A 25,715-nucleotide genomic window follows, 5' to 3' on the forward strand; every position below is an offset into this window, starting at 1 on the left:
AGGATATTTTTACCATAATCAGCTCATACAATGATTCACCATAACCATAGCATATGATCAATATAAAAAGTCTGGATAGGTGATGCATAAATAAAATGTATTATTATTATTATTATTATTATTATTATTATTATTATAAATAATAATAAGAAGAAGAATATTAATTAAGATGACCATTCTGTGCCACACCACATCATAACAAACCATAATATATATATATAATCTATACTAATAAAAGGCACTGACTCACTCACTCACTCATCATTAATTCTCCAACTTCCCGTGTAGGTAGAAGGCTGAAGCTTGCCAGGCTCATTCCTTACAGCTTACTTACAAAAGTTAAGCAGGTTTAATTTCGAAATTCTACGCGCAACGGTCATAACAGTCGACAACGTCCGCCATGATGAACTTTCTTATTTATGGCCTCCATCTTCATGAAATTTGGTAGGTGGCTTCCTTGCGCTAACCAAAACCGGTGTACGTACTTATTTCGGTGGTATGATGCCACTGTCGGCCGCCATATTGAACTTTTCAACGGTCTTTGTTACTTATGGGCCCATCTTCAAGAAATTTGGTACGTGGGTTCCCAACGCTAACTGAATCCTACTTGCGTACATATATACGTCCATAGCCTGCAGCTCAGTCACCGTGTGAGGCGGAGTTGTGTCCCCCATCCCAACGCCTCCCACGTTGTTGGCTGCCTGCCTATATAAGGCCGTCCATCAATCCGGTCTCTACATTCCCTTCCTTGCTTCACCATGGGATTCACGTCTCCCTACTGATAACTGCAGCCTATTTATTTAATCCATGGCTTCTCCACTGTTTTATTGTTTGTTTATTACGATTATAGTTATTGTGTAGGTATTTTAGACTTACTTTACATTGTTCAGGTACCCATTTCCTTTATCATTCCAACCGTACCCCCATTAACATGTCTATCGAGGTGATCACCATCGATCAAACAACTGTCACTTACCGAGTGGTTTCCATGCCCGGAGATGGCGCCTGCCTTTTCCATTCTCTTTGTTACATATTGCACGGCCATATCAGGCTCACTCTTGATATCCGGAGGAACATTGTGTCTTATGTATTGAATGACTGGACAGGTTCAAGGTGTGGACTGATGACGGTACAGGAGATAATTAGACTACACAGGAGCACTAGAAGAGTGAAATGCTTAAGCCCTTCACCTATGGATCTGCATGTGAGTTGATGGCCGCCGCTGAATTGTTCGGTTGTCGCTTTCAAGTGTACCGAAATGGCCAAATATTTTACACCTTTCGACAACCGCCAGTGCCTCTTAAACATCTTAGATTCATCTTATAGGTGACGATTTCAGTAGTGGACACTTTGATGTTTATGAATGTTTAAACTCTCAAAAGCTGGATGTGAAGTTATCGATGAAACTGGTTGTATGCTTACAACTCTTGACAGATGCCAAATGTCACTTCAACACAACAAGTCCTGCAAATACTGTCGTCATTGAAACAAACCATGAAACTCAAACCGATTATGACAGCAGCAATCCAAGCTGTGAGATTTGAGACAAGATTACTGTTCACATGGCCAACTGTACGTTACATGCTCAAGAGTAAGCTCAGCGCACAGCTTGGTCAGATTACAACCGGAGTGCCGAACTCACAGTGTGGCATACAAAGAGATCCTTAACAAATAATTATTGGTATATTTTCCCTCAGTTTAAAAAGGTTTAATTTTCTTCTTATTAAAAATTTTAAGGCAGTACTTTGCCGTTGCAAAGCGCGGGTATTTTGCTAGTATATGGATATAGCGGGTTGGATAATGGATGGATGGATATATACTGTATACATATATAAAACAGAAGTCTCTTTATGGTGCTTTCAGAAAATATTCAGACCCCTTCATTAACTACACGTTTTATAGCATTTTAGCTTTCATTTTAAATGGGTCTGAGGTGGGTTGACGCCCTGCCCGGGATTGGTTCCTGCCTTGCGCCCTGTGTTGGCTGGGATTGGCTCCAGCAGACCCCCATGACCCTGTGTTTGGATTCAGCAGGTTGGAAAATGGATGGATGGATGGATTTTAAATCGGTAAATTTCCAATTTTACCCACCAATCTGCACTCAGTAACCTACAATGTTAAAGTAAAAGCACATTTTCAGACAGGTGTCTGGACTTCGTCAGGATCTGTGCTGACTTTGAGATTATTAAATTGTTCTTCTTAATAGAATGAAAATGTCAGTCCATATTGGTCTGAGTCTGGACCTCACAATGCAGGCACTTGATGACACCAATCACAGGTTTGCGATGGGGACATTTGTTTTGTGTCCCACTTATTCCCACATGTGTCAAATACTCAGATTATGATTCAGACCTATGAATATCTATCTATCTATCTATCTATCTATCTATCTATCTATCTATCTATCTATCTATCTATCTATCTATCTATCTATCTATCATATAATGCCTTTCACGCCTATCTATTTATCTATTATATAGTGACTTTCACTTCTATCTATAGTGCCTTTCACGCTTATCTATCTATTATATAGTGCCTTTCATGCCTACCTATCTATCTATCTATCTATCTATCTATTATATAGCACCTTTCACGCCTATCTATTTATCTATTATATAGTGCCTTTCACGCCTATCTATTTATCTATTATATAGTGACTTTCACTTCTATCTATCTATCTATCTATCTATCTATCTATCTATCTATCTATCTATCTATCTATCTATCTATCTATCTATCTATCTATCTATCTATCTATCTATCTATCTATCTATCTATCTATCTATCTATAATATAATGTAAAACAATGCTATTTGTTCTTATCCCAGGCTGCAAATGTAGTGCTGTTCATTGTTGTACAGCTGGGGCCGCAGACCCCTTTGTCCACATTTAAATACCAAACACTCACCCAGTTCCAGTCCCTCGCTGATTCTCCTTAATATATACAATCGACATACAGAGAGGTTAGAGTTCACATGTCTACTCCTGAGTCCCAGCTTGCTCTTATTTTGCCACAGTGTCGACAGCCACCAGGCACCCATAATGAGCAAAAGCCTTAAGATAAACCTCTGTTTGACACGTAAACAGGGTCTGGAAAATGTGCAGTGAATAAGAGGCCCGGCTATGAGAAAACTCAAATTGTGAATATGAAATTCTCAGTGCACCTCAGACTAACACTCAGCTTGTGAATTATGCAGACTGAAAATCTTTCCTGTGGGGAAGAACATGACCCACTTATCATAAACAGATGAACGACTAGGAGGTAACAATAAAACATCTGTGCTCGTGGGGACATGAATGCAGATATTAAATGTTCAGGAAGCAATTGTTTTTAAAATTGTAAATAAATATATAAATGAATAATAATAATGATAATAATAATATAACAATAATAGTATTAATAAATATTATTGAAAATGTTAATAATAAATACATATTAATTAAACAAAAACATTAATATCAATATTAATATTAAAATTAAATACAATAATATATAATGTATTATATTAATTATAATAAAATATGAATTATAATATTGTAATAAATATTTAAATAATGTTTTATTTGATATACACTATTAATCCTCAAGGTGAAATTGTTTTATCACCTTTTGGGGGCCAGTGGGCATGTTCAGCCAACATACATATTATTTATTTATTTATTTATTATTTTTTTGTAGTTAAAAAGAAAAAGAAAAAAAGTTATGGTATTCCTTATGTTATAGAAAATCTTAACAAAGCAATGGCCTTTTAATTAATGAACCTTTAGTGGGATCATTGGTGGCAAAATGTACCGGTAAGTGATTTTGCACTTTTCATAAGACATTGTAGGAAAGTCATTATTAATTAATTAATTAATTTCTTTATTCTTCTTCTTATTATGTGAAAGTCAGCCGCAGTCGTATGCCTTGTCATATTCGGCCTGACACTTGTGCTCGGATCTCACCCTCATTTTCCATTCTCTGTGTAGTTGCTTCTTTAACGTCAACCTGAGTGCATGAAACAGAAAAGCCAAACCTCATTCAATTTAAAACGGCGTACGCCAGTGTTGTGCCATCTAAAGAGGATCTTCATATCTATATACTGTATATATATAATTCACTAAGGCAAGACAACCATGGAAAGCACGCCGGAAGGGCCGTGGATTCACTAAGCCGCCGACAAGTGAGACACCTATGACGCACGCAGGAAGGAGCCACGCCCACCAACTCCAAGACCATTGGATACGACGACAACTCGCAGAGCCACTCCCATCCAACTCGGACATGACAACACAGAAAAACTGGCGTCATTTATATTCGTCTGTCGTAGAGGTCACATGCAGCTCCGACCCACGTTGACTGTTAATAGAGGCATGTTTCTCGCGGAGGTGAATCGCCATATGCAGCGTGTAAAACTGTTTGCGAGGGGCATCCCACGGGATCCTTAAAACATTTTCTTACAACTGAGGTTAAAACACAATGAAGTGAGCAGTCTTTAAAAACGAGTTTTCGGTTACGTGTGTTGGTTCGTTTCGTGCATTGGTTAAAACCCAATGAAGGAAGCAGTCTTTAAAAACCAATAAGCCCTGTGCCTCTATTTCATTAACCGTCTCACCTGCTTCACCAATGCAGGCCCTGCAACAGTCGAGACGCTCTCTCGGCAGCTAACTTCTCTGTGCCTGACCGGTTCACACAGAGGCACCACATGACCAGGCGGTGTGTATGCTTCGAGAACGAGGGTGGACGCAACAGGACTATCTAAGAAGAGGCATGTTTGTCACGGATGTAAATCACTGTATGCAGCGTGTAAAACAATTTGTCGCGAATGTGAATTGCTGTATGCAGCATGTAAAACGATGTATTATATGTTGCCCTCTCCAGAGTTGGATCTTTTCATTCACCTACAGTCGTATACACAATGAAGTGAGCAGTCTTTAAAAAACGAGTTTTCGGTTACAACGCACGACCGCGTGCACCATAGCAAACTGTTTTACACGCTACATACAGCAATTCGCATCCGCGACAAACATGCGTCTTCTTAGATACTCCTGCACTTTGTACACACGTGGTCGGGTGTCTTGGTGGATTATATATCGAAAGGCATCCAAAACCGCACAGAGCAAAAGTCTACGTGAGTCACAGGTGCATCTTGACTGTACAAAGACGACAACGACTCGAGTGACGAGTTGGAGATGGGCACATGAGCAGGCAGTGCATACTGGACAAAAAATGAGCAGACTAGTATGACGGAGGGAGTGGAATGGACGTCCTTCTCCTCTCCTCCCGTTCCACACTCTGCGCCTGAGCGCCACACGGACGATTGTGTGTTGGTTCGTTCCATGCATTGTTACAATGTTGCTTTTCTTGCTGATTTATTACATTACCGATTTTTCAAATGTTAATTTTCTCCATGTGCTTAAAAATTATTTAAAAACCGGCCTGATTATGCGGCGTATGGTACGCCGCGAGTTGGCTAGTAGTAAATAAAACAGAAAGGCTGAGAGAGTGATAAAACATTATTTCAGCATGATTATCTCGCATATAACAATGCATTTTGGATGGATTATTAAAACATTTGGAATAGAACCTCATATAAATAGTTGGATTTTCTTTTTTCCACTTTGAGATAATACAGAACATGAGTTTAAGAGGGTGGACTGGGATTTGTTCAGTTGTAGTCTTCATGCAAGTGAGGTAATAAGGAATATTACAAAGTAATTTTCCACAGCATACGTGTACCCCTCCAGAGATGACTCCAATTATTCCTGTTAATTTGTTACGAGTCAGATATTCAATCCAAGGCTGTAAAGCGAGATATGAAAATGTTTGCCCAAATTGGTCTGAGTGACGGACGTTCCCAAAACACGTGACCTGACGAGGCAGGCGCTTGATGATGTCACTCACAGGCTGGATTGTGCCCTGGATACATGTTAGATGATTGTGGTTTTTTGTTGATTTTTAATATCTCTACCAACCTTCCTGAAGTACACGTTTACCACGGGTACGGAGTGTAGTTGGAGGGGCAAGAATGTAAAATGTATCCATGTTAAAATTAAATCTACACTTCAATAAGGAGTCCAGAAAGTGATGGGGTCAGTGGATTTTCTGAATCCACTGTGTCCCTGAAATGACAGTGGCCGGCGTGGATGAGGATTCTGACTGCATCTCCAATTTATATAAAAATGTCAATGGATTTAGTCCTTGATGATCTTAGGGAACAACAAGAAAGATATCTCTCAATTAAAATTTGAGAAAATGACAGTCATTCATAAAACAGACTCTACGTCACTGTGCACTATGCACACCTTAATTCAACTGAGATTGTAACGTCATTCTCATATGTCTCGTGTGGAAATATCTAACTCAGTGATTCTCATCCTCTTTTTATTATTTATATATAATATTCTACTTAAAAGAACAACTTAAAAAATCATAACATCAGCACAGATCCTGACCAAGTCCAGACACCTGTCTGAAAATGTGCTTTTACTTTAACATTCTAGGTATTATATATATATAATATACAGAGAACATACATATTTATATATACTGTATATGTATATATATATATACTGTTTATGTATACTGTATATATATATATATATATTAATTGCATTTATAGTCTGAGTCCCGACCTTATTGTATGGGTGGTTACCTACCAGGTAACGCATGTTGTTGGTCTGCCAGTCGGCAAACATCCGCCATGGGGCGTGTGGACTCCTGACTACGCAATATATATATATATATACTATGACAATACTATACCATTCTATAATTATGGTACAGTGCCATCTTACCATAACTATACCATACTATAGTTATATATGTGTATATATATATATATATATATATATATATATATATATATATATATATATATATATATATATACGAGGTGTGGCAGAAAAGTAATGAGACTGATTTTTTATTTACCAAAGTTTTTATTTTTTTCAAACATCAATGGTATCCTCTTCAAAGTAGTTCCTTGGGCAGCTACACACGGTGGAGACGTTGTTCCCACTGTTGGTAGCAGCTGGAAGTCTTCAACCGGTATGGTCTTCAGCATGTCTGTTACACTCTTTTGGATGTTTTCTGAAGTCCCAAATGACGTCCTTTGAGAACATTTTTCAGTTTAGGAAAAAGGAAAAAGTCACACGGACTGAGGTCAGGTGAATAAGGGGGCTTGGGAAACACAGGAATGCCTTTTGAGGTCAAAAATTCTGTTATGGAGAGGGCAGTTTTTCGGCACCATTTTGGCACAGACCTTTCACATGTGCAAATGTCCAGTCAAAATTTGATGAACGGTAAATCTGTTCAAATTTAATTGTTCACTCAACATTCTTAATGTTAAACGACGGTCTGATCTCACAAGAGTGTTCACACGTTCGATGTTTTCATTGGTTTTCGAAGTTGAAGTCCTCCCTGAACCGTGTTCATCTTCAACGTGTTTTCTGCCTTCCAAAAATGATTTGTGCCAGCGAAAAACTTGAGCTCGGGATAAAGAATGCCGTTACACTTGCCGTTTAATGGCACAACGTTGCTCCAAATTCCGCTGTTCCATTTTGCGTGACGCACAACCAAAAACACAACTTCGCTAATAGCAGTCACAAAAATCACGTAGTTAACGGAAGAAGTTGAAACTCGCACTGAGCTATGGGAGGGTACTGATACACGTGCTCTATCAAGGACAACAGCGCAGTGTTGCCAGTCTCATTACTTTTCTGCCACACCTCGTATATATATTACATAGTTTACTGTGAAATAATCCAAAGAGTACACAACACGACGTTTCGCCCTTATTTTGGGCTCATCAGGCATACACATTCCGCTGCACCCCTTGTGGGAATCGAACCTCAGACATCAGTATCAGACACGAAGTCCCTTTACGGTGAGCCTTGGCATGTGGTTTTTTATTTGAAAGCCTGGAGATCGGAGTAATTACATTCATAGCATCCATAGTCTGAGTCTTAATCTGATTGTATGGGTGGTAGAGGGTCCGTGGTGGATGTTTGCCAACTGGCAGACCAACCACATGCATTACCTGGTAGGTAACCACCCACACAATCATGGGGATTGAACATCGGACGTCAGTATATATATATATATATATATATATATATATATATATATATGAAATGAACCCAGCATATGCAGTGTTATAAAGAACATCCACATATTAAATACTACCTTATGACCAGCATCCTCTGCACCCCATCTTATTACACTCCCAACACTCGTCTGCTCTCCCCCTGCTTCATTTGCTGTATATTCCCTTTGATTTCTGTATGTCTAATCATTTTCCTCTGATGATGGATTGTGGATTTCTAGCTACAAATACGCAATACCATATCACAGACCTTTGCTTATATATATATATATATATATATATATATATATATATATATATATGCGCACCACTATCTAATACCATTCATGGAGGGTGGCACAGCAAGGTAAAAAGCAAGCTCTGTTCTCTCTCTCTCTCTCTCTCTCTCAATAGTCCTGCATGCTTGGTCACTCCTGTCATTCCTGTGGAGTTTGTACAGTATGTGTTCCACATGTCTTCTCGGGTTCTTCTTCTGGTCCCTGTGTATGCTAATGGGGGCTTATCCAGGGATGTCTTCCTGCCTTGGGATCAGTGCTTCAAGGATGGGCTTCAGCCTCCTTGCCATGATCTTAAATTGCTGTCAGCAGATATGAGATGCTTATGTTACTACTGAGAGGCTGGTGTGCATCATCACTTTGTGCTTTTATTGTAAAAAGAAAGAAAGAAAGAAAGAAAGAAAGACTTTGACAGTTTTATTATGTATGTGAATCAGGCAGTCAATATTTATTTTAATATAGCGACATTGACATCCTGCATCCTTACAAAGCAAATAAGATGACAATAAGAAATGAATGTATCTGAAAGAAGATCGACCCAGAAAGGGGCACAGACAATGAAAGATTTTAAATACTGCAACGAGCACCGAGGTGAACAGACCGAGTCACACACCAAAATGGGAGTTAAGCCCAATAACGGGCGTGTTTATTCCACAATAAATGTTTTACAGCTGTCTTCTAGTAGAATCAAACTACGCTATAAAAGCCGCCCCGTGAACATAAGACTAGTCACTTCACTAAACAGCAAACTCCACTTTCGCAGTGTTCCCGATCTTCGTCCGGCGTCTCGTGTGGCGTCCCTTTCCCGTCTTCTCGTTGTCATCTGCAAGCCCTGGGCTCATCACCTGCCTCCATGAGCCTTCCCGGACTGGAAAGGAATAACGAGAAAGTTCCAGAGTTTGCTGGAACGCAGAGGCCAGCACGCCTGTGAATAATGCTGTCAATCACCCCGTCCAGACCCCGCCCATCTCTAGAGTGACAATGCTGGCTACTGCAATACGATGCCAGATCATAGAGCAAATAACCATTAAAAAATAAAGTCCTTCAAGAATTAATGCCCCAACAAGAACTGATTTTTGTTAAAAATAGGTCAATCAATTGTTAAATGAGAATGCAGCGTTCACACGCTGATGTTTATCATTAGTAGACCCGGCTTATTAGATTGTAGTACAATATAAAACTATTAGCATTCCGAGTGGGCGTTCTTTAACGACGTATGTAAATCAGCCAATCAATCATCATTAGATGTACCGCAGTGGTTCTCAACCTGTGGGGCGGGCAAAAATATGAAAAAAACATCTGTTGTAACCAAAACAAATTAACTTAAACTACATTCTGATACTAGAACAATAAATATAGAGTTAGATAAATGTAGATAAAAGTTAAGTAGGTATAATAAAATATGCATCTACATTTAAAAAAAATGTTGGGGGGGAGGCGCAATTAAAAACTGTTATGAAAACTCGGGTCGCAAAAACTTAAAGGCTGAGAAACGCTGATGTAGCGCCATTCCTAGCGTGTACTATCAGGCAGCAAACGGAACTACTATAACAAATGACGACATTAAAGAAGACACGCTCACACCAGCAATAATTTATGGACGTTAGTACGTCAATCTTTATTTTATGTAAAACCGTTTGCACCGCATGCAAAGCTTTTTACAGCGAAAAACGAGAGCAAACACCTTTAACCATTCTGGATATGTCCGCGTTCTGGAAAGGTTTATTGCAATCATTCAAACAATCTTTGTTTAATATAGCAGCATTCACGTTATGCGCCATCACTGAGTAAAATAAAATTATAATAACAAATAAAGACCTTAAAGGATACGCGCTGAGGCCAGTTAACATTTACGTCAATAAGTTAATTAATCTGTAGTTAAGAAAGATATTCATTGCAGGAGGCGCTACACAGAGCAAATCGGGTTGCAGTTCAATCTTTATCTAGTATAGCGCCGTTCCCCACATGTCTCATAACAGAAAAAACAAGATTACAATAATAAATAAAGACTTTAAAGAATAGACAGCTGAGACCAGTAACGCTTTATGTCAATCAGTGAAATCAATCTTTATTTAATATAACAACATTTACCTTGTGCACCATCACTGAGCAGATAAAATTACAATAACAAATAAAGACATTAAATGATACACGCCGAGGCCAATAAAGATGAGCCGATCAATCTTAATTTTATAAAGCACCATTCATGGACAGGTGTGCATCAGCAGCAGATTGCAATTCTGTAGGCCACGATAATATTCTGAGCTTATGCTAATGAGCTAATCAATCTTTATCTAGTATAGCGCCTTTCACCACGGGTCTCATGACAGAAACAATAAGATTACACTAATAAATAAAGATATTAAAGGATAGATCCTGAGATCTGTACAGATATACATTATTTAGTAACGTCAATCTTTATTTAATATAATGTAGTAACATTTACCTTATGCACCATCACTGGCCAAATTACAATAACAAATGAAGACATTGAAAGGATAGACGCTGCCACTGTTAATAGTATGTCAAGCAGCTGATCAGTCTTTATTTTATATAGCACCACTCATGGACCAGTGTGCATCAGCACTACAGAGAAAATAAGTCAGTCAGTCAGACATCGTCTAACCCACTATATCCTAACAAAGGGTCACGGGGGGTCTGCTGGAGCCAATCCCAGGCAACACAGGGCACAAGGCTGGAAACAAATCCTCGTGCACCTAACCTGCTTGTCTTTGGACTGTGGGAGGAAACCAGAGTACTGGGAGGAAACCCACGCAGACACGAGGAGAACATGCAAACTCCACACAGGGAGTACCCGGAAATTGAACCCGGGTCTCCTAACTGTGAGTCAGCAGCGCTTCCACTGCGCCACTCACAGAGAAAATGCAATTATAAAAATATATGCCAGATTGTTTTCTGAGCCTATTCCCTTTAATATATGTTAATGAGCTAATCAATCTTTATTTAGTATAGCACCATTCACCACGTGTGTCATGACTGAAAAAGTAAGATTACAATAATAAATGAAGATGTTAAAGGATACACACCGAGACCAGTGAAGATTAATATCCATCCATCTTTATTTTATAAAGCACCATTAATAGGGGGGTTGGCGCAGTATTAGCGCTGCTGCCTCGCAGTTAGGAGACTCGGGTTTGCTTCCCAGGTCCTCCCTGCGAGGAGTTTGCATGTTCTCCCCGTGTCTGCGTGGGTTTCCTCCCACAGTCCAAAGACAAGCAGGTTAGGTGGATTGGCAATTTTAAATTGTGTGCTTGGTGTGTGTGTGCTGACACACTGCCCAGGGGTTTGTTCCTGCCTTGCACCCTGAGCTGGTTGGGATTGGCTCCAGCAGACCCCCAGGACCCTGTGTTAGGATATAGCATATAGCGGGTTGAAAAATGACTGACTGACTGACCGTTCATAGGCCGGTGTGCATCAGCAGTAGGTGCTTTACAGGGCAAATCAGATTACAGAAATATGAGCGACATGTTCTTTGGTGTATGCTAATGAGCTAATCATCTTTATCTAGTATAGCGCCTTTCACCATGAATGTCATGCATGAAAAAGTAAGATTACAATAACAAATAAAGACGTTAAGGGATACACACTGAGACCAGTGAAGATTTCTATCAACCCAGCCACCATAAATAAACCTCCCACTGTTCCATCCATCTGAACAAGTGTGGTGCTGAGGTGTCACCCATTGCATGGCTGCACTCGGGTCCGAATCAGGGATCCTGAGTTGGTTTGTCATGTGGTGGGTGCGGCAATGCACTATATCAGTGTCTACTCCTAACCTCCTCCTCCTCCATCTTTATGTTATATAGCACCACATGCGTTACCTGGTACGTAAACACCCACACAATCATGGGGATTGAACATCGGACGTCAGTATATATATATATATATATATATATATATATATATATATATATATATATATACATTGGAAATGAACCTAGCATATGCAGTGTTATATAGCACCATTCATGGACAGGTGTGCATCAGCAGTAGGTGCTTTCTTCTTCTTCTTCTTCTTCTTCGGCTGCTCCCATTATGGGTCGCCACAGCCGATCATCTTTTTCCATATTCATTTGTCCTTGTCATCTTTCTCTGTCACACCCATCACCATCATGTCCTCTCTCACCACATCCATAAACCTCCTCTTAGGCCGTCCTCTTCTCCTCTTCCCTGACAGCTCTATCCATAGTACCCTTCTCTCAGTATACCCCTCATCTCTCCTCTGCACATGTCCAAACCAACGCAATCTCGCGCCTCTGGCTTTGTCTCCCAAACGTCCAACTTGAGCTGACCCTCTAATGTCCTCATTTCTAATCCTGTCCATCCTCGTCACACCCAATGCCCATCTTAGCATCTTTAACTCTGCCACCTCCAGCTCTGTCTCCTGTGCCACCGTCTCCAGCCCATATAACATAGCTGGTCTCACTACCGTCCTGTAGACCTTCCGTTTCACTCTTGCTCTTTACCCGTCTGTCACCAATCACTCCTGACACTCTTCTTTCAAATAAGGTTCCAATTCTGTAGGCCATATTAACATTTTGACTCTGTGTTCTTTGACATATGCTAATGAGCTAATCCATTTTTTTTAATATAGCACAATAAAAATACAAGGCAAGTGAAATTATTAAAAAAGACGCGTAATAATAATTTGGTGTTCGTTTTATTTAGCACCATTCATGTCATGTCTCGTCATTAAAGGCTTTCCAGTTTCAAAAGTGTGATTAAAGAGTGACATTATAGCGCCTTCAGAAAGTACTCAGAACCCCATTCACTTTCTTCACATTTTATTAAACTGCAGCCTTGTGCCTAAAATCATTTCAGCTCAGTTTTTCCTTCATCAAACAAAACTAAATACCATGGAATGAGAACGCATTTTAGAAAATGTCATCATCCTACCCGCTATATCCTAACACAGGGTCACAGGGGTCTGCTGGAGCCAATCCCAGCCAGCACAGGGCACAAGGCAGGATCAAATCCCGGGCAGGGTGCCAGCGAACCGCAGTGTATTAAAAGTACAAGACTGAAATGTCCCACTGGCACAAACATTCAGACCCTTTGCTGTGCCACTTGACCTGCAGCTCAGGTGCGTCTCTTTCTATTGACGTATTAATTCATGGATTTATTTCTAGTAGGATTGACTACTGCAATGCGGTGTTCACTGGATATTCAAACTTCTTTATTCGGCCTCCAGTTAATTCAAAATGCTGCTGCAATAAGTATTACAAAAACAAGAAAATCCGAACACATAACTCCAGTTATTAAATCCTTACACTGGCTCCCGGTTAAGTTTAGGGCAGATTTCAAAATCCTCCTTTTAACATATACAGTAAAGCATTAAATGACCTAGGTCCGGCTTACTTGGCTGAACTTATCATGACTTACAAACCAGAGCACACATTAAGATTTCAAGATGCCGGTCTGCTTAGGATTCCAAGGATTAATAAAATAACAGTGGGAGGTCGAGCTTTTAGTACCAGGCCCCCTAAACTGTGGAGTGGTCTGCCTGCTACTATAAGAGATGCCCCTTCAGTCTCAGCTCTCAAATCCCGGCTCAAGACTCACTGCTTCAGTTTAGCACACCCTGACTAGAGCTGCTGATTAACTTTGCAGACTGCATCTCTGTTTTTAGTCATTAGCACTAAAACATAAGTAACATGAGAGTTAGAATTGGATACTAACCCTCACCTATTGTGTTTCTCTTCTTGGTACTCAAATGTGTCACTTGGTGCTTCTCACCCATCATGGAGTTTTAGCCCAGCTACCCTGTAAAGAAATCTCCCTGTTTCAGCCCTTACCCACAGCTCATAACCATGTAGACCGAGCACATAGAGCGACTGGTAAAAAGAGAGTTTTGTCTTTAGACTCGGCTCCTACTTCACCACCCTTGACTGTTACAGCTCCCGCAAAACAGCTGCTGCCACCATTGATCTCACATTCCCTTTTTCCACCACTCGTGAACAACATGCTGAGATACCTGAACTCCTCCGCTCAGGGCATTACTACAAATGTTTATAAAGCGCCAGGTGTTGGAATAGCAAGTGCAATGCAAATGCCTCTGTTATATGTATGCCATTAGGTATGCAAATTGTAAAAGCAGTGTTAATGTTTGTGATGCGCCATCTGTTGGAATGACTAATGCAGTGCATTTTTCTTTCAGTACAAATGCTTGTGATGCACCAAGGTGGACTAGCCGTGCTACCCATCTAAGACGTGTTAAAACGTAAATAATCAATGTAGATCTCTGCATTAATGCTTGCAGTGCACCTTCTATTGGAATGTATTCTGTAATGTATACAGTAATAAAATGCATTGCATTTTTAATTCCAACAGATGTTGAATCACAAGCATTTTAATAAAATAAATAAATAAATAAAAAGTTTGGAAAAGATGGAACAATTGGAATGTGCATGTCTCTGTTACTGTATATACAATTTGTTATTGAAAGATGATCCACTGTGGCAACCCCTAACGGGAGCAGTTGAAAGAAGGAGAAGGAGAATTTATAAAAGCAGAGCTAATGTTTGTGATGCACCATCTGTTGGAATAACAAAGGCAATGCATATGTCTCTGTTATATACCATTTGGTGTGAGATTCATAAAAGCAATACTAATGTTTATGATGTGCTACCTATTGTAATGACAAAGGCAATGCATATGTCTTTGCTATATGCCATTTATTATGGGATTTTTAAAAACAGTGTTAATATTTGTTATGCACCATCTGTTGGAATGACAAAGGCAATGCATATGTCAATCAATCAATCAATCAACATTTATTTATATAGCACATATTCATACAAAAAAATGTAGCTCAAAGTGCTTTACAAAATGAATAGAAAAATAGAAGACATGATAAAAAATAAACATAAGTCAACATTAATTAACATAGAATAAGAGTAAGGTCCGATGGCCAGGGTGGACAGAAAAAACAAAAAAAAAAAAATTCCAAAGGCTGGAGAAAAAAATAAAATCTGTAGGAGTTCCAGACCACGAGACCACCCAGTCCCCTCTGGGTAATCTACCTAACATTAGTCAAACAGTCGTCTTTGTATTTAGGGGTCTCATGGAAGGACCTGATGATGATGGTCACGTAGACTTCTGGCTTTCAGTCCATCAATGTTGGTGCATCATGATGGCTTTGAGTAGGTGGTGGTGGCGCAGGCCGCCACCACAAAGAAACCGGAAAAAGAAACAGAAGAGAGAGTTGGGGTCAGTACGGATTTTGGAGCCACTGTGAATAATTATTATGAAGAATTGAACATACAGAGTATCAGTATTAAGTTAAAGTGAAGTTATGAGAAGGCCATGTTAAAGTAATGTGTTTTCAGCAGTGTTTTAAAGTGCTCTACTGTATCAGCCTGGTGAATTCCTATTGGCAGGCTATTCCAGATTTTAGGGGCATAGCAGCAGAAGGCCGCCCGCCTCACCACTTCTTTTAAGTTTTGTTCTTGGAATTCTAAGGAGACACTCATTTGAGGATCTGAGGTTACGATTTGGAATATAAGGTGTCAGACATTCCGATATATAAGATGGAGCGAGATTATTTAAGGCTTTATAAACCTTAAGCAGTATTTTAAAGTCAATCCTGAATGACACAGGTAACCAGTGTAGTGACATCAAAACTGGAGAAATGTGTTCGGATTTTCTTTTCCCAGTTAGGATTCTAGCAGCTGCATTCTGCAGTAGTTGCAAACGATTTATGTCTTTTTTGGGTAGTCCTGAGAGGAGTGCGTTACAGTAATCTAGTCGACTGAAAACAAAAGCGTGAATTAATTTCTCCGCATCTTTCAATGTTATAAGAGGTCTAACTTTAGCTATGTTTCTTAAGTGAAAAAATGCTGTCCTAGTGATCTGATGAATATGCAGATTAAATAAATTAAAATTCAGATTACAGTCAACGGTTACCCCTAAATTTTTTACTTCCGTCTTAACTCTTAACCCTAGTGCATCAAGTTTATTTCTGATAACCTCACTGAATCCATTATTGCCAATTACTAAAATTTCAGTTTATGTGTCTCTATTATATGCCATTTGATATGGGATTTGTAAAAACAGTGCTGATGTTTGTGATGCACCATCTGTTGGAATGACAAAGGCAATGCATATGTCTCTATTGTATCCATTTGGTATGGGATTTGTAAAAACAGTACTGATGTTTGTGATGCACCATCTGTTGGAATGACAAAGGCAATGCATATGTCTCTATTATATCCATTTGGTATGTTATTCATAAAAGCTGTGTTAATGTTTGTGATACACCATCTGTTGGATTGACAGAGACATAGCAACCGGACAGATACACAGACACTTCTATCCATTTATTAAGATGGATGGATAAATTTGCCATCTTTGCCCATCAATCTGCACTCAATAAGCCATTATGACAAAGTACACTCAGCCCTCCATATCCTCAAGGGATCGGTTCCAGGACCCCCTGCTGCTGCTATCAAAATGCAAGGAATGCTCAATTTACTAAGAAGTAAATGGTGTAGTATTTGCAGATAACCATCCCTTATACTTTAAATCATCTCTTTATTACTTTTAATAACTAATACAATGTAAAATGTTGTCATACCACATTGTTTAGTGAATAACGACTACAGCAAGCGACGACTGAAGATTTTTATTTTCTCGTCAATAGACGGCACTTTACGCTCCCTCTTAGGCTCTGAGCGATTGCCTCGACTGCTTAATTGCTTTCTAGTAGCCATTTTTTTTTTTCACAGAAACAAAACTTGCAGCCAACACAAGTAAGTGAATAAACGAGACGTGAGGCAAATGAATGCTGAAAGCTCTGAAGAGAAGCTGAGGATCTGTGAAAGTGGCTCAGTGGCGGGCGCTTTTCGGCGTGAGGTCCCTCTGTCAGCCAGTCTCTGACAACTGTGAGCGGTGCGCCCACCACCCCACATGTGATGTCAGCTGATCTCTCTCTGCGTCAGCCCCCAGCACTGCACATGTCAACACGCCACTTCATACATGTGGATTCGGCGTAGATCTCGGCGAGCATCAAATTCAGGCTTTCATGGAACTTTCTGGAATGTTTTTCTTTTTTTGGCATATGTGGTTGGGCGTAAACCGCGCATATGGACGGTCCAACTTTTTCATGTTGATCTGTGCCGACTTTGTGACTATTAAATTGTTCTTTTCTAAACGCTTCCCTCACTCCCTGTTTTTTCCCTTTTTCTCCCAGTCTGCTCACAGTTTTCAAAAGGAGTCTACGCCATCATTGGATTGTATGACAAAAAGACAGTCAACATGCTCATGTCCTTCTGCGGAGCTCTCCACGTCTGCTTTGTCACCCCAAGTTTCCCAATTGAAACTTCCAACCAGTTTGTCATCCAGCTACGACCGGAATTGCAGGACGCCCTCATCAGCGTGATTGATCATTACAAGTGGAGCAAATTCATTTACATTTACGACGCAGATGCAGGTAAGTGTTGGCTATTCAACTTATTTGCTGGTTTGTCTATTGCTAACCTGTTGGAGTTCAAAGCCTAATGGTGAGTCACGTATTTGAGGTCATCAGTTGGGAATTAAGGAGCAAGGGCACTGAATCTAGTCAAAAAACTCCGTTACGCCAAGCATTTTGATTTGACGTCCTCTTTATTAATCCCTGAGGTGGGTCCAGCAAAATGACACCTTTTTTATTGGCTCACTCAAAAGATTCCCATATGCAAGCTTTCAGGGCAAATCAGGCCCCTTCTTCAGGCAAGACGTAATATAATTTTTCAAAGTGTTTCAAGATGTGGGTTTATAGGTGACAACAAGGGGGACACGGTTCTTGTTGTGTTTGTTTTTATTTATTCCAGAAGGTTTGTTTCTGGGCATGGCATTAGCTCTTCTTATTTGAGGGTCTGTTGTATTGGGAGTATATCCTTGTCTGATGAAACCTTCTCTTAAGCTCCTGCGAGTTGTGTATCCCGGTCTGTCGAATCTGAGCAAGTACAGTTGTAACGTGTTTGGCTCAAAATGATGGAGCGCCCTATATGCTTGGGGTGGAAGAGAGAGAGCGGAGAGAGTGTCGACCTTGTCGAGAGGTTTACTTACCTCAACCATCATGTTTTTAGTTCATATCCCACTTCTGACACCATTTGGCCACAAGAAAGTCACTTCACCTGCCTGTGCTACAGTTGGAAAAGCAAAAGGAAATTGAATTTACTTACCTCGGCAGTGCCATTCATGCCTCTATGAAGTCAGTAGACATGTTGGGAGAGCATAGGGGGGGGTCATGAGGTCGCTGGAAAGGGCTGTGTGGAGCTCCTGATATCTCTGCTAAAGGACGACAGTAAGACTGGACTCCTTCATGTGTGTCTCTTCGGAGAGTCCTTGGGTCTGCTAATTTGATTTTGTGTTGAATGATCAGTTTTTCATGGAGTACCAAATGAGGCACATGCCCTGCATTGTGAGGGAGGGTCAGTTAAGACACTACTATGGCCATGTGGCGCGATTACCCGAGGGCGATCCAACTCACAAGATCCTCATTGTTGAGAACCAGGCCAAGGGGACACCCACGTTAACACCTGGCTGCGGCAGATAGGTGGTCATTTCTGGGGGGTGGGACTGAAGCGCATGTCTGCCTGGAGGTTTGCCGACTGGGATCCTGAGCTGTTTCATTGTGTGGTGGGTGCAGCAATGAGCCGTATCAGTGCCATCTGACCAACGTAACCTAACCTGACTTTTTTCCTTGTGTTTATTAATTCACTCTGTTATGGTTATATATATTGTGGACATGAGGGGGCACTCCAGCTCCCCAAACACCCAACACAAACAGGCATGAACACAAAGTAAAAGCACAAAGAGTCTTTAGAGTCCTGGTGCTTCCTGTTGTGAGACACGGACGTTATCCAGTGATCTGAGATGAAGACTGGACTCCTTCATGTGTGTCTCTTCGGAGATTCCTTGGGTCCCGCTGGTTTGACTTTGTGTTGCTCATGGAGTCCCGAATGAGGCACATGACCTGCATTGTGATGGACTGTCAGCTACGGCACTCGAAAGACTGAGCAAGGAGTCTGACTGTCTGGGATGGCGAGTGTCCTGATTAAAACCAACATCCTGACCTTTAATGACACCCTGGGCATGGCCATCAGCAGTGTGTCAGTCTGAGGAGAGAGTGTCAACCTCATTGAGAGGTTTACTTATCTCGGCAGTGACATTCATGTTTTGAGTTCAAATCCCACTGCTGACACCATTTGGCCACAAGAAAGTCATTTCACCTGCCTGTACTACAGTTGGAAAAACAAAAGGAAATTGAATTTACTTACCCTGGCAGTGACATTCATGCCTCTGGTGACTCATCCTATGAAGTCAGTAGACATGTTGGGAGAACACAGGGGGGTCATGAGGTCGCTGGAAAGGGCTGTGTGGAGCTCCTGATATCTCTGCAAAAGGACGACGGTCCAAGTCTTTAGAGTCCTGGTACTCCCTGTTTACTATATGGACGTTATCCATTGACCTGAGATGAAGACTGAACTCCTTCATGTGTGTCTCTTCATAGAATCCTAGGGTATCGCTGGTTTGACTTTGTGTTGCTCGTGGAGTTCCAAATGAGGCACATGACCTGCATTGTGATGGATCATCAGTTACTTTTTTATTTATTTATTTATTTATAAAGCACTTTATAAGCAATGTCAATGCTGACCAAAGTGCTGTACAATAAAAACCCAGCATATCAGACACACAAAACCAAAGGGTAAATGAAACAGAAAACACATAAACACATAAGAACTGAAGAGATTCTTAAGAAAAAGTATAAAGTTAGCCAACATCCCATACTCAGTTAAAAGCCAGAGAGTAAAAGGGTGTTTTAAATAAAATGATTTAAATGCAGCTCGCGAAGGAGCCTGCCTAACATGCAACGACTAATCGTTCCAGAGTTTTGGGGCTGCAACTGAAAAAGCTCAGTCACCTCGGAGTTTGCATCGTGCCTTGGGAACACATAAAAGCATGTGGTCTGCTGCCGTGAGAGAGCGAGACGGTACATAAGGGTACATACAGATACGGCACTCGAAAGACTGAGCGAGGAATCTGAGTGTATGGGATGGCGAGTGTCCTGATTAAAACCAACATCCAGGCCTTTAATGACAACCTGGACATGGCCATCATGGAGAATCTACTGCATCCAATGAACAGGATCATCTCCAGACAGAGGAGCAGCTTCAGCGACAGACAATTCCACATGGGGGGTAAAGTTAACATTATTCAAAGTTATTGTCTGTTATACCTGCCTTGCACTCTCTACCTTGCATTTTATAACTATATCATATATCTATTTATCTATCTAATAGCACACGAAGTAGAGCACAAAGAATTCACAGCAAACGCACACACATCTGACCGAGAACAATGTACAGGGAGAGATTGGACACGTGCAGAAATCATTGGTGACTACGAACCGGAAGGGAAACTGGCTTGTTCGTCACCCAAGTGTGTGATCGTGAACAGATGCAAAAGTTTGGAAAACTTTTTGGTCGTAACCAGATTTTTACGTGTTCAGAGACGTTCGTGAACCGAGGTTCCACTGTACTATAATCCTTGTAAAGAAATTGTGTTTTCTCATGACCTTTGGGGTGGTCGGGGCATTGCAACTCCCTAAACTCCCAACACAAAGGTCTAGACACAAGTTTGCTATGTACAATACAAAGGGTTTTATTGTGTGAAACTCTTCCAAGTAAGTGTTTCCCACACCACAATCACACTCTATTTTTCCACTCTTCTTTATCGTCTCTGAATCCTTTTCCTCCGGGTGAGCTTTGTCTTTCTCCTGCCTGTATTGAGGTGGGCAGCTCCTTTTAGGCAACACCTGGGACCACGTCTGGTGTCCCAAAACTGTCTGGACTTCCGGGTGAGGTTGCAACCTGACAAAGTAGGATTCCGTAGTCCCCTCAGCCACCACTGGTGGCACCCATGGAACTCAATATGGCTGAGCCAACGAACTATAGTTCCCAACATGCCCCATGGGAATCCGTTGTGGTGCCATAACCCACGGAGGCTGCAATCTAGCACCTTGGGGGCAAACTGCCTTCCCCTGTCCTTCAACACCATTGGTGTCCCTGCCTGGTAAGAATCCCAACACAGCTCCAGCCGGGATGCCAAACCCATGAGGGTCAGAAGGCAGGCTCAACCATTCTACAGTACCCCTGGAGAAATGTTCAGGTTTAGGGCCCAACAGAGTGGTATCCCTTTTGCCCAGCGCAGATCCTTAGCTACAGAGCCACTGCTCTGAGGTTAGGTGAATCTGGAAGAATATCCTGGGACGGGGTGTTGGTGCAGAAACCTCGAAAACCTCTAAGAAGGATCTCGACGAGAAATTGGGCCAGCTTAACGATTGGCTAAAATAGCCACCTCTCGTTTGTCGTTGTCAGACCTTTTAAGTCCTTATTGACTTTTTGTAAAATTGCAGCAGCGGTCTTAAATATGGTTCTTGTACACATTTAAGAATCAATAATGTTGTCAGAAGCCGAATTAAATTTTCCGAAATGCCGACAGATACGAAGAGTATAAGAAGTGGTACAATATGTTTTGTAAATTACTCAGGGTAATACAGTCCTTAAAAATGAAATCATTTGAAAAACCATCTAGCAATTTACGTGATTATTCCGGGTTTAAAAAAAAAAAAAAATAAATAACGATGTTTTCTCGAAGTTAAGAGCGGTCCGAAGGTTTAATGACTCTCTGCCATCACCTTTATAGCTTATAAATGTACTTGATGTTCATTCTGTACTCAGTATGTGATGTTCTGTTTTAATGCCATCCATTGCTTGCTTTAGAGAACTGATTACGGTGGGTCCACCTGGGCAGAGGGGCACATGTCACCCAAAAACTGTTGATTCCTTCATTTCGTAGTGTCAACAAAACAGGTTCCGGCTCTACATAACATGTCTGGGATAATTAGGTTCGCAAAATGGAGAGAGTTCCTTGATATTGATATTGTTATTCATGTTTACCCTAACCCTAACCCCTAACCTCACAGATCCTGGATTTGCACTCTCATTTAAAAAGCTTTGCGCGATTTTCAGTGTGAAAATACAGTCAGCAGGAGGTCACATCAGGAAGTTTCAATAAAGTTTATTGATTTTAGTTAAAGGGAGAGGGGAGGAGCAAGTGAAAAACAAAGTGTAGGATAACAAAGAAGAGAAGAGTTCTTGGGTATGTCAGTGCTGTATCTTCACCGTTTTGTTATAAAAGTAATAAAATACAATAGGCAAGTAGTCCACAAACTAGGGTGGCCATCTCTGTGTGCTTTCCCACATATCGAGTCAAGGACTGTCTGTCTGCTACGCTACCGAAGTCACCTGCTAGCCAAAATGGACAGATGCCGGATTCTGGTAAGGAGAATAGCGGACTCTCTACACCTACCCATATATATATATATATATATATATATATATATATATATATATATATATATATATATATATGTGTGATTCTGAGCATGAAAATACACATTTGTAAAAAAAAAAAAAAAAACGTTTTACAAAACCTGCCGTATCTACGTTTCTGCACAATTTACCCTTTGCAATTCACAATCACCTTATAACTGTGCATTCATGAATGCGTCTCAAACCCGTCCGGTTTCACATCGAGACATCCATATATGGGATATGCTAATCAACCTCATACATATGCAATCAGGACACCGCAGACCTGCTATGTCTATTCTTGTAGACTGGAGACTACATTTGCATACAGTACTCCAGAAGACGCCTCACCAATACATTATAAAGGTTGGGCATATGTGGAATATGCTAATCAACCTCATGCATATGTAATCATGTCTTTATGGACCTGGCTTTGTTCACAGGAGGACAGTGGGCAGTAGGGGCTAAGGCTTTGGACTTCAAACCCTGAGGTTGTCGGTTCAGATCCCACTACTGACAACCAGTGTGAGACACTAAGCAAGTCACTTGACCTGCCTGTGCTCTAATTGGAAAACCAAAAGAAAATGAAACCAAGTGTATCATAAATGTTGTAAGTCGCCTTGGAAAAGGACATCTGCCGAATAAGTGAATGTAAAAGTATTGCTGGAAGAGAAGAGGGCCTTCAGAAACTGGTTCCACAAACTTGGACACTGACAATCTGTATTCTGTCACCTTAATGGGACCCTTCAACTGGAACCAAGTGGCCTGGCCTGCAATGTCTCCTCCATCAAACTTTACAGCAGGCACTATGGAGGCTGGAAGAGAGCGTTCTCTTCTCTCTGGTTTCCTCTCCCAGTCCAAAGAAGACATGCAGGTTAGGTGAATGGACGACACTAAATTAGTCCCGGTGTGTGGGTGTGACGGACCTGCTGCCCTGTCTGGGGTTTGCTCCTGCCTTGCTCCCCTATGCTAGCTGAGATTGCCTCCAGCACCCCCTTGAGTGGCCCTCGTCTGGATTAAGCAGGCAAGACAATGACATGACGTGACAGTCAGGCTGGATTTGTTCAGCTCTATTTGAAGGTCATTCTGACAACATGAATTTTATTAAAATCTGTCCATTTTCAGTCTTGCTTGCCCCTGTTCAGAATCACCTATCCCAAATAAAATAGTGCGGATGACATCATATGGAATTTGCCCTATAGAAAGCCGAAACGAATCCTCCAATGAGGCGGTCTTGTAGTAAAACCCCAGTGGGATGACTTCATTCAATTCGGCAAGTCATTTCATGCCATATGAATGTGGAAGTGCCCTTAAATTGAGAGGCAGAGTGCGATTTAATTGAACATGGCAGAACACATGTGCAGAAGTGAAGCCAAGGCTTTAATAAAAAAGGACGTCGTTGAAGCGCGGTAAACAAAAGGAACTAGGATAACAGATTTGGGTCACCAGCGGGGTCACATATCGATGTGCAGGATCGGATTTGGTGACCGATGCGCTCCTGCGTTACGCTAATGTGCTTGCATTTTCGCTTCTGTGCTCCACACTCTGTGAAGCTGACCTTTGATCTCCGGTGCCTAGAGATGTGAACTTAATCAGGACATATAAAATATAATATAAAAAAAAAATATTAAAACTAATAACAAAAAAAAATGCCAGGGAATAAACAAGTGGAGGAAGGAAAGATGATGAAGAGGATGGGGATGTCCACTTCAGAAAGGTCTCACTTATTTAAAGGGATGTGGTTCAAGGTGGCAGATCAGCTTCTATTTATTTATTTTTTCCACCGACCAGTAAATGTTGGCAGATATAGAGACTGTAACCACAAGGGGGCACCATTGAGCCCCAAACCTCAGACACAAAAAAGCCAAACACGATTCTGGGTTTAAGTAAAAACATATTCATTTATCTAAAGCACCCTTACAATAATCACCCATCAAAAAAAATTAATAAGCAATACACAATTCAGTCAAATTCTTCCTCCTTCCTTCATGCAAGAATGTCACCCACTGCCTCCTGTCTCTGACTCCCTGATGTGACGAGGTGGGCTTCTTTTCAAGAAGAACCTGGGACTGCTTTCAGTGTCATCTCATTGCCAGTCAGGAGCTCTTCCAGGTCACGTGGAATCCAGTATTGACCTCACTTGACAGCGCCCTCTGGTGGTACCTAAGGAACCTGACAGAGCTTCACTTCCAAACTTCAATTCCCATGCAACCCTGCAGGTGTCCTGATTGGGGTCAGCCTCGAGGAACACTGCCACCTTCTGTCTCGGGGTATGAACTGTTCCCAGAATGCACATTCCACCATTCTATTCCACCAATCCCACACGGTATGATGATTATAGGGTATTCTGGATGGGTTGTGTCTCCAGTCCTGTGATCTTTCCATTATGTTGTCCAGTCCGGACAAGAATTCCATCTCCATCCTGGTTGGGATGCCCATTTTTTTCTCCATGGCATTTACAGGACTGGTAAAAACAGTAGATCAGAGCAAAATTCAGATTTTGATGCTGCTATTTGTTTTGTTCTGGAGTTCCCTCTGTGGCTTAAGCTGGACCAAAAAAAACTGAAATGTCAAGGCTCCCATTGTTCAATCTGAGCTTTATGAATTGTGAGTTTAGGAGCACAAATGGTCTTGTTTGTACCATTTTATTGGTCTGTGTCATTTGGGCTTCACAAATGCATATCTGTGTGGAGTGGAGTCAAACCAAGCCCAGTCAAGTGACAGTATTGTCACACCATCCATACAACATATTGCAGCATACAGTGGCACAAAATAACATTTAATAAAACCACAGTGCCACATACACTTAATCACAGGAGACGTGCAAGACAGGTAAGGAACTATGCCATGGTATAAATAAAGAATAAGTGAATAGATAGTAATAATTAATGAATAATAACAGTGTCAGGAGTGATTTGTGACAGACGGGTTTCAGCAGGAGTGAAAGGGAAGGTCTACAGGACGGTAGTGAGACC

At 41.0% G+C, this 25,715-nt stretch overlaps 1 protein-coding gene across 4 annotated transcripts in view; it reads left to right on the forward strand.

Moving 5' to 3' along the window:
• gria1a (glutamate receptor, ionotropic, AMPA 1a) overlaps positions 1-25,715 on the forward strand; it is a 396,095-nt gene that overhangs the window by 73,946 nt on the left and 296,434 nt on the right. For all 4 annotated transcript variants that reach the window (XM_039775539.1, XM_039775541.1, XM_039775538.1 and 1 more), the window contains exon 3: positions 17,574-17,813. In XM_039775539.1, the coding sequence (XP_039631473.1) occupies positions 17,574-17,813 (240 nt within the window). The remainder of the gene's footprint in view (positions 1-17,573; positions 17,814-25,715) is intronic.

The sequence above is a fragment of the Polypterus senegalus genome, chromosome 13 (assembly GCF_016835505.1).
Source record: "Polypterus senegalus isolate Bchr_013 chromosome 13, ASM1683550v1, whole genome shotgun sequence".
In the NCBI taxonomy this organism is placed as follows: Eukaryota; Metazoa; Chordata; class Cladistia; order Polypteriformes; family Polypteridae; genus Polypterus; species Polypterus senegalus.